This window comes from Pongo abelii, chromosome 3 (assembly GCF_028885655.2).
Source record: "Pongo abelii isolate AG06213 chromosome 3, NHGRI_mPonAbe1-v2.0_pri, whole genome shotgun sequence".
Lineage (NCBI taxonomy): Eukaryota > Metazoa > Chordata > Mammalia > Primates > Hominidae > Pongo > Pongo abelii.
Window position 1 is genome coordinate 49,601,314 of NC_071988.2, and position 13,159 is coordinate 49,614,472.

The 13,159-nt window shown below is 37.7% G+C and overlaps 1 protein-coding gene across 5 annotated transcripts in view; it reads left to right on the top strand.

The window, feature by feature from the left end:
• The window catches only part of CENPC (centromere protein C), a 121,631-nt gene that overhangs the window by 35,397 nt on the left and 73,075 nt on the right, over nt 1-13,159 (top strand). For all 5 annotated transcript variants that reach the window (XR_008524488.2, XM_009239962.4, XM_054553907.2 and 2 more), the window contains exons 10-12: nt 1,015-1,306; nt 3,159-3,305; nt 4,808-4,887. Coding sequence is in view for 4 of the 5 variants with exons in the window: in XM_009239962.4 (XP_009238237.3) it covers nt 1,015-1,306; nt 3,159-3,305; nt 4,808-4,887 (519 nt within the window). In the remaining variant the exon portion in view is untranslated. The remainder of the gene's footprint in view (nt 1-1,014; nt 1,307-3,158; nt 3,306-4,807; nt 4,888-13,159) is intronic.

The window sequence follows — 13,159 nt, forward strand, 5'->3', positions numbered from 1 at the left end:
ATCTTTGATTCACTGGGGTCTGAGGTGAGGCATGATAATTTACATTTCAAATTCCCAGATAATGCTGATCTTGCTGGTCTAGAGACTGCCTTTGGACAACCAGTGCTTTAGAGAAACTGTAGATAGTTCAGTACTGATGGCTTTTTTTGGTTCGTTTGTTTGGAGGGGGGTTTTGGGAATTGTGGTTTATGAAATAAGCAAATCTAGATGTAGATATGAATTGATGTTGAAGGTATTTGGACTTCATCCTGAAGCTATAGATAATAACTAAAATACTTTAATTAAGCAGGGCTGTAATGATCCAGTTTTTGTTTTCCAAAGGTGATTCTTGCAGTAGTGTAAGGAATGGATTGAAGAAAAACAAGGCTAGGGAAGGGGGAGATTAGTAAACAGACTATTTTAATAATTCAGATATGAAATGATGAGGGCTTCTACTAACGACAGGAGGGAGAGCTTGAAAAATTTGAAAGGCATTAATAAAGTAGAAGTGATGGGATTTAGCGCGTGATTGTGGATAGGAGTAGTAGTCTTGCATGACTCAAATTTCTAATTTAGATATCTGGATAGAATAGGTAGTTGTATTTTTCATTAAGATAGGAAATAAAGCAAGAGAGGCAGATTTAGGGGAGAGCAGTAGATGGGTATTATAGGTGTCAGCATATAGATAGTAATTAAAGCTCTGGGTAGATAAGTCCCTCAAAGAAAGTATATGGAGTGAAAAGCTGAAGCTGTCACCTTGGGGAATATCAGACATTAAGGATGGCCAGAAGGGCAGTGGGCAGAGCCAGAGAGTGTTTCTTGAAGCCTGTGACAGATTTGAAGGGCCTGTTTCATGTATCTATAAACTGAAGAGCTACATTGTTTAAAGAATTTAATTTGGAAATAAATTTAGCCTGAGGTGTGTGTGTGTGTATGTGTATATGTTTATAGGCAAATATAAATGCTGTTGGTATTTCAGTGAGCCAAATCATCTGGACAAACATACTAACTTTAGGTTATCATTGAATCCTTCAGGTCCTGTTTATAGCAATTCTTCAATAAGAAATGAATTACCAGTGCCTCACAACAGTAGGCAAAAATCGGCTAAGAAAACAAATGAGTCATCTAAGAATATTAGGAAAAAAACTATTCCACTTAAAAGGCAGAAGACAGCAACTAAAGGCAACCAAAGAATACAGAAGTTGTTAAATGCTGAAGGTTCTGGAGTTATCGTTGGTCATGATGAAATTTCCAGATGTTCGCTGAGTGAGCCATTGGAAAGTGATGAGGCAGACTTGGCTAAGAAGAAAAATCTTGATTGTTCTAGGTAATGTCTGTTATGTGTACAATATAGTTACTTTTGTTGTTCAGCATTTAATAATTTGTGCTATTTAGTCATTTATAGACAGGCAGTAATTAGCATGAAGAGCTCTGCACTCTGACATACCCGGTATTAAATCCAGTCTCTACCATTAGCTGGGTGACACAGGCAAAGTAGTACTCTGCACTTATTTCCTCATATTAAAATAGGGAATAGTACATAGCACCTGGAATTATGCCTGTTAAATTTAATAAGATATTATTGTCATCCAAGAGTTTTTTTTTTTTTTTAAGAGACAGAGTCTTCCTCTGTTGCCCAGGCTGGAGTGCAGTGGCATGATCATAGCCCACTGTAACCTCAAACTCCTGGGTCAGATAATCCTCCTGCCTTAGCTTCCTGAGTAGCTAAGACTACAGGTGTGGACCACCACACCTGGCTAATTTTTTAATTTGTTGTAGAAATGAGGTCTTGCTTTGTTGCCTAGGCTTGTCTTGAACTCCTGGTGTGAAGTGATTCTCCTGCCTTGGGCTCCCAAAGTAGAGATTCAAAAAACAAACAGACAAAAAACACATAGCATAAAATTTACTATCTTAATCTTTTTTAAGTGTATAGTTCAAATTGTTTCCTTTTAAGTGAGATTAATGTGATTTCAATAGTTAGGAATATAGCTTAATACTTTTCTTCTTAGGATGATAATAGTTAACATTTTTTTAGTTTATACTATGTGCCAAATATTTGCTAGATGCTTTTAATGAATTCTTATTAGTTCCAACAACCTATTGAGGTAATACATACTTTGTGTTAGAAGCAGTAAGGTGCTGAGGATATACTGAAATATATGACAGTGTGTCCTAAAATATATTAGCGTATATCGTTATAGTGCATAAAGAAATCCCATACACATTCTGTTTCACTTTTTCAGGCCATTCTCTGCTTTTCTCTCTTTTTTTATTTTGTTGCTGGAATTTGCTAGTATTTTGTTGAGGGGTTCTGATCTGTAGCTTGCTTTGCTTCTGTTGTCTTTGTTTAGTTTTGGTATTAGGGTAATACTGGCTTTATGCAATGAGTTGGGAAGTATTATCTCTCTGTTTTTTGAAACGGTTTGTGAATAATTTGTCTTAATTCTTCTTTGGATGTTTGGTAAAAGCAGTGAAGCCACCTGTGCCTGAGCTTTTCTATATGGGTAGTTTGTTTTGATATGGTATTTTGAGACTGTTTCCTCTTGAATCAATTTTGATAATTTGTGTCTTTCTAGGAGTTTGTCCATTTCATCTAGGTTATTTAATTTGTTGGCATACAGTTGTTCCTAGTATTCTCTTGTAATCACTTTTATTTCTTTTGACTCTAATGGTAGGACCCAGGAGGATACTAGAACCTGAAGAATTATACAGTCACTAGGAGGAGTGTATCTTGTTTGCATATATTTGGAGTAAACTAACTACTAAAGAGATGAGCTCAGTCCCTCTGAGGACCCTATTGCCCCTCAGTAGGCTGACTAGGGATATCAAAGAAGCCAATTTTAGTTGTTTATGGATTCTCCAGTAAACCATGATAGATTAACTGTAATATATATCATAAGCTGCTCATAGATAAGGTCTCCTTATGTCCCTTTCACCACGTTCCTTGGCAGTGTCTTCTCCATTTCTCTCATCAGAATTTTTCAAATTGGGACTCTTGGTAGGTCCTAGAAACCAGTTTCCTTCCTTAGCTAGTTGCAAGTCGCAGAACCTGAACAGGGTGATCTGATATTCATTATAGCCAATATTATATTGTCTTTGTACCCACCCTGTGTATCGTTTCTGGAAGAAAATTTTATTTTGAAGACGTATAAACACTCATACGTTTATCATTTTTATAGATCTACAAGAAGCTCAAAGAATGAAGATGATATTATGACTGCACAGAATGTTCCCCTAAAGCCTCAGACCAGTGGATATACATGTAATATACCAACAGAGTCAAACTTGGATCCTGGAGAGCATAAGACTTCAGTTTTAGAGGAAAGGTATGCGTGTATTGTAAGGATAATAGTTACATATATTAGTTACCCATTGCTGTATAACAGATTACTCAAGAACTTTATTTTAATTTTGTTAACAGCTTAAAAACACTTATTGTTTCATAGTTTCTATGGGTCAGCAATCTGGGAGGCTTAGCTAGCTAGTTTTGGCTCGGATATTCTCAGGAGGTAGCAGTCAAGATATCTTTCTGGTTTTAGCCCTTCAAAGTCTTGTCTGGAACTGGAGAATCCACCTATAAAATGTCTCACATCGCTGTTGGCTGGAGACCCCGTTCCGTTCTGGCTGTTTCCAGTAGACCTTAGTTTCTTAACCGTGTGGCGCTCTCAGCTGCTGAATATGGCAACTGGCTTCCCACAAAGCAAATGCTCCAAGAGAAGGTGTGACTATGATGGATATCACAGTGTCTTTTAATGACTTAGTCTTTGACATTGTACACCGTCATTTCTACTTCATTCTGTTCATTAGAAACAACTTATTGAGTCCACACTACATTCAGGGAGAGGTGGAATTAGGCTCCACCTATTGAAAGGTGGTGTATTAAAGAATTTGGACATATAATGTTAAAATGACCACATTTAGTGATCAAATTGAATTACCTACTCTTAATTATATCTGATGTCATATAACCTTTTAAAAAATGAATAAAGAGTAAATTTTAGCAAATTTTCAGACTTTTAAGGGATGGCTAAGATTTCTTTACTATTTGTGAGGTTATGACTAGGCTTATCCTGGGTTCATAATAGGTAGAAAGAGATCTAGGACTAGGAGAGGCTGAATTATCTCTGACAATTTCTGGACCACATTTTAAATTCCATTGGTTTTTGGCTATTTTTTTTTTAAATTAAAATATGATTTTCTTTTTTTTATAATTTGATTTTCACTGCAGGATGTTATCATTTGAATTTACTAAGGCTATTACTCTGATCTATAAGTCATAAATTCAGTACTTATGATGCTCAGCCGTCTGTTATGGGATGAAATTGTAGTCTTTGTTTAATGCAGCAAGTATAGTCAGCCCTCCATATCTGTGGGTTCTGCATCCACTGATTCAACCCCCATGGATTGAAAATATTCAGAAAATAAAATATAAAACAATAAAAAGTAAAAATATGACATTAAAAATAATACAGATGAAAATACAATATAACAACTATTTACATAGCATTTACGTTGTATTAGGTATTATAAGTAACCTAGATTTGATTTAAAGTATACAGGAGGATATGTGAAAGTCACATGCAAATACTGCACCATTGTATATAAGGGACTTGAGCATCCTTGGATTTTGGTATCCACAGTGGATCCTGGAAACAATCCCCCACAAATACTGAGGGACGACTATATATTTTTGATGACTTGTAACATCACTATTGGTTTTATAAGAAAGACTTATGGCAGTTTTAGGAGAAAAATGATCATTAAGGCAAATACATTGGATATATGTATTATAAAAGCATTAATTTTGTGGTTTCCTTTTTTTCTTAAGTGGACCTTCCAGGCTCAATAATAATTATTTAATGTCTGGAGAGAATGATGTGGATGATGAGGAAGTTCATGGAAGTTCAGGTAAACTATTGTTTTTTTTTCTGTCTTGATTTTTATGGCATTATGAATATGGAGTCAGGAGTGCTATGTTTTGTTTACATTGTCACTGATGGCGAATGTATATTGAGTACCTACCTCTTAAGACCCTTAGTTAGAGATTAAGAAGACCCTGTAACTAAGTGAGACAGAAAGAAAATGAGTGACAGTTTTTTAAGTAGAACATAATGAAATATTGGCACTTAAGGTGTCTACTCCAGTATTTAAAATTGTTAAGCTAATAAGGGTATACATGAAGCAGATTAGTGATCTGTTGATGATTACTGAAGCTGGGTAATGGGTGTATTGGGTTCATTATACTATTTTCTCTATTTTCAATCCTTGAAAATTTTCTTTTTTTTTTTTTGTTTGAGACGGAGTCTCGCTCTGTCTCCCAGGCTGGAGTGCAGTGGCGCAATCTCAGCTCACTGCATCCTCCACCTCCTGGGTTCAAGCAATTCTCCTGCCTCAGACTCCTAAGTAGCTGGGATTACAGGCACCTGCCACCACACCCGGCTAATTTTTTTGTATTTTTAGTAGAGATGGGGTTTCACCATCTTGGCGAGGCTGGTCTTGAACTCCTGACCTTGTGATCCACCTGCCTCAGCCTCACAAAGTGCTGGGATTACAGGCGTGAGCCACCACTCCCGGCCTTCAGTACTTGAAAATTTTCATACTGAAGTTTAAAAATGCCTCTTAATAGAGAATTTTATAATTTTTTTTCATGCTCCTAAAAATGCATGCTTGATTGTTATACTTTTTTTTTCTAATAATCACTATTCTTTTAACTTTTTAATTTTTCCCCTGTCATTAGATTTATTGTATTTTCTCTTTTAACTTGAATGCTTTCTGTGTTTTTCTGCTTTTTCTTTGGTAAAGAAGCAGCATTCAATTTCCCTCAGTATAGTTTTGGCTTAATTTTATAGATTTTGCTATGTAGTGTTATTGTAGTGTACTCTAAATTGTGATTTTTCTTTGACCCAGCAGTTATTTAAGAATACATTAGTTAAGAGCTTGGTCTCCAGGGTCATGGACCTGGGATTGGTTCTAGCTCTACTACTTACTAGCTACGTTATCTTTTTTTTTTGCCCCATTCACCACTGATCGGGAAGCATCACTATATTATCTTGAGTAAGAAATTTCTGTGTTCTTAAACTTCGGTTTCCTTATCTGTAAAATGATATCAGCTCCAATCCCATAAGCTGATATAAAGATGAATACATGTTCTTTGCTTAGTTTAATATCAGGTGTATGTTAAATAGCCAATTTTTGCTGTTATTCTAAGAAGTTGTGTTTTATTTTGTTCTTTTATTATTTTCTGGTTTCATTTTATTGTTCTAGAAAACTTGGTCTATTTTATTTATTGTTTGAATTCAGTAAGTTTTTTTTGTGTTCTAGTGTATGCTTAGTTTTTATAATTTTTCCACTGGTGCTTGAAAAAGGGAATAATTTGTATACAGATGTGGATTTAAAGATATATATCCAGTTATTTTTTTGATAACATAAGTGGATATATTTTTTTGAATATACTTTTAATGTTTATGGAATTCTTAAACATGAAAAATTATGGAATGTTTACTTATATTATTTTAAGGGTAGGGGTGTGTCAGTGAACAAAACTGACAAAAATTTCTGCCCTCCTGCAGCTTAATTTCTGGAAGGGGCAGGATGGCAGACAGTATAAAAAGATAACAAAATTTATGATTTGTTGGGTGTTGAGAGTAGTGAAATAAAGCAGGGCTTTTAGGGTGGGAAATGAAGTTTACATTTTTAGGTAGGTGGGCAGAGAAGTTCTCACTAAGGAAGTGATCATTTGAGCAAAGATTTGAAGAGATGAGACAGCAAATCATGCAGCTGTCTGGGTAAATAGTGTACCAGGTAGAGGGAAGATGAAGGGCAAAGGTTCTTATGTGGTCAAGAGTCCGTCTTGATCGAGGAACACCAAGAAGGCCAGAGGGTTAGAGCAGAGGAAGAGAGCGAACGAGTAGTAGGAAAAATGATGTCACAGAGGCAACAGAATGAAAGATCACATAGGATGTTGAAGGCAAAATTTTACTAAGAGAGATGGGAAGCCATTAGAGGGTTTTGAGCAGAAGAGAGACATGACTTGACCTGTATTAACAGAATCACTGCAGCCGCTGTGTTAGGAGTTGACTGATGGGGTTGAAGGGACAGAGGAAGGTTGGAAGCAAGGAGACTAGCTGGAGAGATGTTGAAATAATCCTAGTGAGAGGTGTTGGCCTAGACCAGTGTGGTAGCAGTAGAAGGTGGAAAGCAGGAGGAGGATTTTTAGGTATTTTTGAGGGTAAAGTCAACAGGATTTTCTGATGGACGAGACGTGGTGTATAAGAAAAAGAGAGGTGTTAGAGAGAACTTGAAGGTTTTTGGCCTGAGCACCTGGAAGAATGGCAATATTACTACCTGATTTGGGGACTATTGGGGAAGAATAAGATTTTGGGGAAAAGAACAGGATGTTAGATTTGGACATACAAAGCTTGATGTTCTCAACCTTTGTATTCTTTTTATTTGAGATCTATTAAGGACTGCTAGAGTTGAAGTAAAGTGTTCCCACTGCAACTGTCTTTCCCCTTGTATTTTCTGTAGTCTTTGTTATGTACATTTCAGTGCTGTTACTGATCACATAAGCCTTCATATGGAGTGTACCTGCTTTGGTCAAATTTATCTGCTTCGTTGTGTTAAAAGCTTTTTACTTTGTAGTTTGTTTTGTCTAATATTAGTATTGTGACTTCTGCTTTCTTTTGGTTGGTCGTTGTTTCTTTATTTCTTATCTTTTTATTTAACTTTTATTAGAGAATTAAAAGTGGCTAAGAAACAGCATATGATTGAATTGTTTTTGACTCGCTGTGTCAGTACTTTTTCCTTTAATAAATTGTTTAATATATATACACTTATTGTCAACAGATATATACTTGTTACTTCTTTGTAAAGTTGGTAGACATTCTCACATATTCTAGCAGGGACTCAGGATTTTTTTTCTTTTTAAACACGATGAACCACCAGCTAAATAGAGAACATAATCTTGGGTCATGATCTTTTTTTCTTTAAACTATCACTGTATTGCTATTTTGCTTGAGGAGAGTTAATGCTTATGAACAGAAATTTCAAGACAGCCTTATTTCTTCTTTCCTTTGTAGACAACCTGTTTTCTTCCATCTCCATACTTACTAGGATCCTTTAATCTTTGAAATTTAGGAGTTGTCCCTTGTGTTAGTCACTTAAAAAATAATTTAGTTAGAAATAATTTCAGTCTTATACAGAGATCCCATATCCCCTTCATCGAGACTTCACAATTGTCCACATTTTACAACATTTTTCCATCTCCCTCCCTGCCTCCTCTAATAAATACACGTTTATTATCATTCATCTTTTTTCTGAACTATTTGAGAGGGAATTGTAGACATGATATATTATTTCCCTTAAATACCCCATAATGTATTTCAGCAAGACAAGGCTATAACTACCCTCGAACCATACAAATAAGGAAATCAGCATTAATACAACACAGATTCATTCACAGACTCCATTCAGATTTCACTAGCAGTTCCTTTTCCCTTCTAGCTCAGGATCCAATCCTGGATCTCAGTGTTTCTTCTTCCTCCTGGTTCAAGATCCAGTCCTGGATCGTCGACTGCATTTAGCTGCCATGTCCCTTAGTTTCCTTCAACATGGAACAGTTTCTTAGTTTTTTTCCTAACTTAACTCATGATCAAATGTGTGCCATTCATATTGACAGGAATACTACAGAAATGATGCTATAGGGTTAGGAGTTAGGGGATGTAATTTGTGCATCACACAGGAGGCACACAATGTCCACCCATCTACATGATGCTTTTGTTTTTTGTTTGTTTGAGATGGAGTCTTGCTCTGTCACCCAGGCTGGAGTGCAGTTGTGTGATCTCAGCTCATTATAACCTCCACCTCCCAGGTTCAAGCAATTCTCATGCCTCAGCCTCCTGAGTAGCTGTGATTACAGGCACATGCTACCATGCCGGGCTAATTTTTGTATTTTTAGTAGAGACAGGCTTTCACCTTGTTGGCCAGGCTAGTCTTGAACTCCGGACCTCAAGTGATCTGCCCACCTCAGTCTCCCAAAGTGCTGGGATTACAGGTGTGAGCCACCGTGCCCTGCTGACATGATATCAGTCCTGATCACCTGTTCATGTTATTGTCTGCCAGGTTTCTCTACTGTAAAGACACTGCTTTTCTCTTATAATTGATAAATACTATTGTGGAGTGATATTCTGATACTCTTTTAATAGCCTGTTTCTTGTCAAACCTCCATTCACCAACGTTAACATACATTCAAGACTCCCACTTGAATTATCAGCCACTAATGATGGTACCACATTATTTTCTATTTTCTGTTTCTTTAATTCCTTCCGCATTAATTAGTTGCCAGTTTTTCTCCCCCATGCCAATTATTTTATTCATGATTCTTTTTATTTATATCAGTATCGACTACTACTATTTTATGCCATGGGGTTGTAAAATCTTGACCATTTATTATGATACTCGAATTGTGATAGATTTGGTCACTGGATTTTCTTTCAGCTGGTCTCTGTGTGCGTTTGTCATGATTCTATGAATACTGTCTTTGTTTTTTGGCATAAGATGTTCCAGTCTTTTTCCTGCCCCAGCTCTGGGATCAATTACTGCTCCAGGAAACCTGGTTCTTTTTAGTGGAAGATGGCATTTAGAAACCAAGATTTGGGCACTTGATGTGATCCTTGTTTGGGATACCATTGCTTCTAGTCTTTCTCAGTGTACAGAGATAGGAAATAGATATATATACATACACACATACACATATGTACACACCATATACAATACAGGCATCTATATCTATTTCTATATTTATATTTATACAGGCATACCTTGTTTTATTGTGCTTTGTGTCACTGCATTTTGGAGATACTGCATTTTTCACAAATTGAAGGTTTGTGGCAACCCTTTGTTGAGTAAGCCTTATTGGCACCATTTTTTTTTTCAATAGCATGTGCTCACCTTGTGTCTCTGTCACATTTTGGTAATTTTCACAGTATATCAAACGTTTTCATTACTATGTCTTTTATGGTGATTTGTGATCAGGTGGTCTTCGACATTACTATTGTAATTGTTTTGGGCCACCGCAAACCACCCCTACATAAGAAAGTGAAAATTCATGTGCTCTGACTGCTCTGCCGACTGGCCAGTTCCCCATCTTTCTCCCTGTTTTCAGGCTTCCCTATATCCTGAGACACAATATTGAAATTAGGCCAATAATAACCCTACGATGGCTTCTAAGTGTTCAAGTAAAAGAAAGAGTCACACATTTTTCCCTTTAAATCAAAAGCTAGAAATGATTAAATCAGCTTAGTGAGGAAGGCATATCAGAAACCGAGATAGTCCAGAAGCTAGGCCTCAGGCACCAAACAGCCAATTTGTGAATGCAAAGGAAAAGTTCTTGAAGGAAAAGATAAGTGCTACTACAGTGAACACATGAATGATAAGAAAGGGAAACTGCCTTACTGCTGATATAGAGAAGGTTTCAGTGGTCTGGACAGAGGATTAAACAAGCCACAGCATTCCTTTAAGCCAAAGCCTAATCCAGAGGAAGGCCCTAACTCTCTTTAATTCTGTGGAGGCTGAGAGAGGTGAGGAAGCAGCAGAAGAAAAGTTTGAAGCTAGCAGAGGCTGGTTCATGAGGTTTAAGGAAAGAAGCTGTTTCCATAACATAAAAGAGCAAGGTGAAGCAGCAGGGTCTGATGTAGAAGTTGCAGCAAGTTATCCAGAAAATCTAGCTGAGATAATTGAAGGTGTCTTTACTAAAAACAGATTTTCCCTGTAGACAAAATAGACTTCTGTTGAAAGAAGATGTCATCTAGGACGTTCATAGCTAACGAGAAGTCAATGCATGACTTCAAAGCTTTGAAGGTCAGGCTGTGACTCTCTTGTTAAGGGCTAATACAGCTGGTGACTTTAAGTTGAAGCTAGTGCTCACTTACCATTCTAGAAATCCTAGAGTCCTTAAGAATTATGCTAAATCTAGCAACAAAGCCTGGGGGACAGCACATCCATGGCAATGCACCAGGCCACCCAGCAGCTCTAATGGACAAAGATGAGGAGATTAATGTTGCTTTCATGCCTACTAAGAGAGCATTCATTCTGCAGCCCATGCATGGATCAAGGAATAATTTGGACTTTTAAGTCTTATTATTTAAGAAATAAACTTTGTAAGGCAGTAGCTGCCACGAGTAGTGATTCCTCTGATGGGTCTAGACAAAGTAAATAAACCTTCTGGAAAGGATTCACCATTCTAGATGCCATTAAAACTATTTGTGTTTCATGGGAGGAGGTCAAAATATCAATATTAACAGGAGCTTGGAAGAAGTTGATTCCAACCCTTATGGGTGATTTTGAAGGGTTCAAGACTTCAATGGAGGAAGTAACTAGATGTGGTGGAAATAGCAAGGAAACTAGAATTAGAAGTGGAGTCTGGAGATGAAACTGAATTGCTGCAATTTCATGACAAAATTTGAACAGATGAGGAGTTGCTTCTTATGGAAGAACAAAGGAACTGATTTCTTGAGTTGGAATCTACTCCTGGTGAATATGCTGTGAACCCTTGAAATGACAAAAAAGGATTTAGGATATTCCATGAACTTAGTTGATAAAGCAGCGGCAGAGTTTGAGAGGATTGATTGCAGTTTTGAAAAAAGTTCTGCTGTGAGTAAAATGCTATACAACAGCATTTTATATTCTCCAGAGAAACTTCATTGTCGACTTATTTTAAGAAACTGCCACAGACACCCCAGCTTGATCAGTCAGCAGTCATCAACAATAAGGCAAAATACCCTACCAGCAAAAAGATTAAAACTCACTGAAAGCTCAGATGATAAGCATTTTTATATTTTATTATTTTTATTTTTTGAGAATGAGACAGAGGCTTGCTCTAATACCCAGGCTGGAGTGCAGTGGTGCGATCTTGGCTCACTGAAACCTTTTGCCTCCTGGGTTCAAGGGATTCTCGTGCTGCAGCCACCAAGAGTAGCTGGGATTACAAGGTGTACGCCACCACACCCAGCTAATTTTTTAATTTTTAGTAGAGATGGGGCTTTGCCATGTTGGCCAGGCTTGTCTCAAACTCCTGGCCTCAAGTGATCCACCCTCCTGGGCCTACCAAAGTCTTGGGATTACAGGCATGAGCCACTATGCCTGGCTGATCTTTAGCATTTTTAGCAATAAAATATTTTTAAATTAAGGTGTATGTACACTGATTTTTTTAGACATAATGCTCTTGCACATTTAATAGACTATAGTATAGTATAGACATAACTTTTGGCTGGGCATGGTGGCTCACGCCTGTAATCCCAACACTTTGGGAGGCGAGGCAGGTCACTTGAGCCCAGGAGTTTGTGACCAGCCTGGCCAACATGCCAGAAACCTGTTTCTACAAAAAATACAAAAATTAGCTGAGCGTGGTGGTGTGCATCTCTGGTTCCGGCTACTCGGCAGGCTGAGGCGGGAGGATCATTTGCTGCCAGGAGGTTGAGGCCACAGTGAGTCTTGATCCCACCACTGCACTGCAGCCTGGGTGACAGAGTGAGACTTTGTCCCAAAAAACCAAAACAAAACAGAAAAGGAATAACTTTTATATTCACCAGAAAACCAAAAAACTGTTGGACGTCTTTATTGCAGTATCTGTTTTATTGCAGTAGTCTGGAACTAAACTGGCAATATCTCTGAGGTATGCCTGTATTTTTATTTATTTATTTATTTTTAAATTTTTTTTTAAGACGGAGTCTCCCTCTGTCACCCATACTGGAGTGCAATGGTGTGATCTCGGCTCACTGCAACCTCTGCCTCCTGGGTTCAAGCGATTCTCCTGCCTCAGCCTCCTGAGTAGCTGAGATTACAGGCGTGTGCCACCATGCCTGGCTGATTTTTGTATTTTTAGTAGAGATGGGGTTTCACCATGTTGGTAAGGCTGGTCTTGAACTCGTGACCTCCTGATCTACCCGCCTCGGCCTCCCAAAGTGCTGGGATTACAGGCGTGAGCCACTGCGCCTGGCCGCCCGTATTTATTATAAGTTCACATTACTACCCCCATTTCCAGTCCAACATAGACTTCCCCTTTTCCATTTTTATCAACCTCTTCTCAAATAGTGAGAAACCTGACTCCCATTATCCTCAGCATATTTACTTGTATCTTTGGTTCCTTATATGACTCTGATGCTGCCTCCGAGGCCCAGTGTCA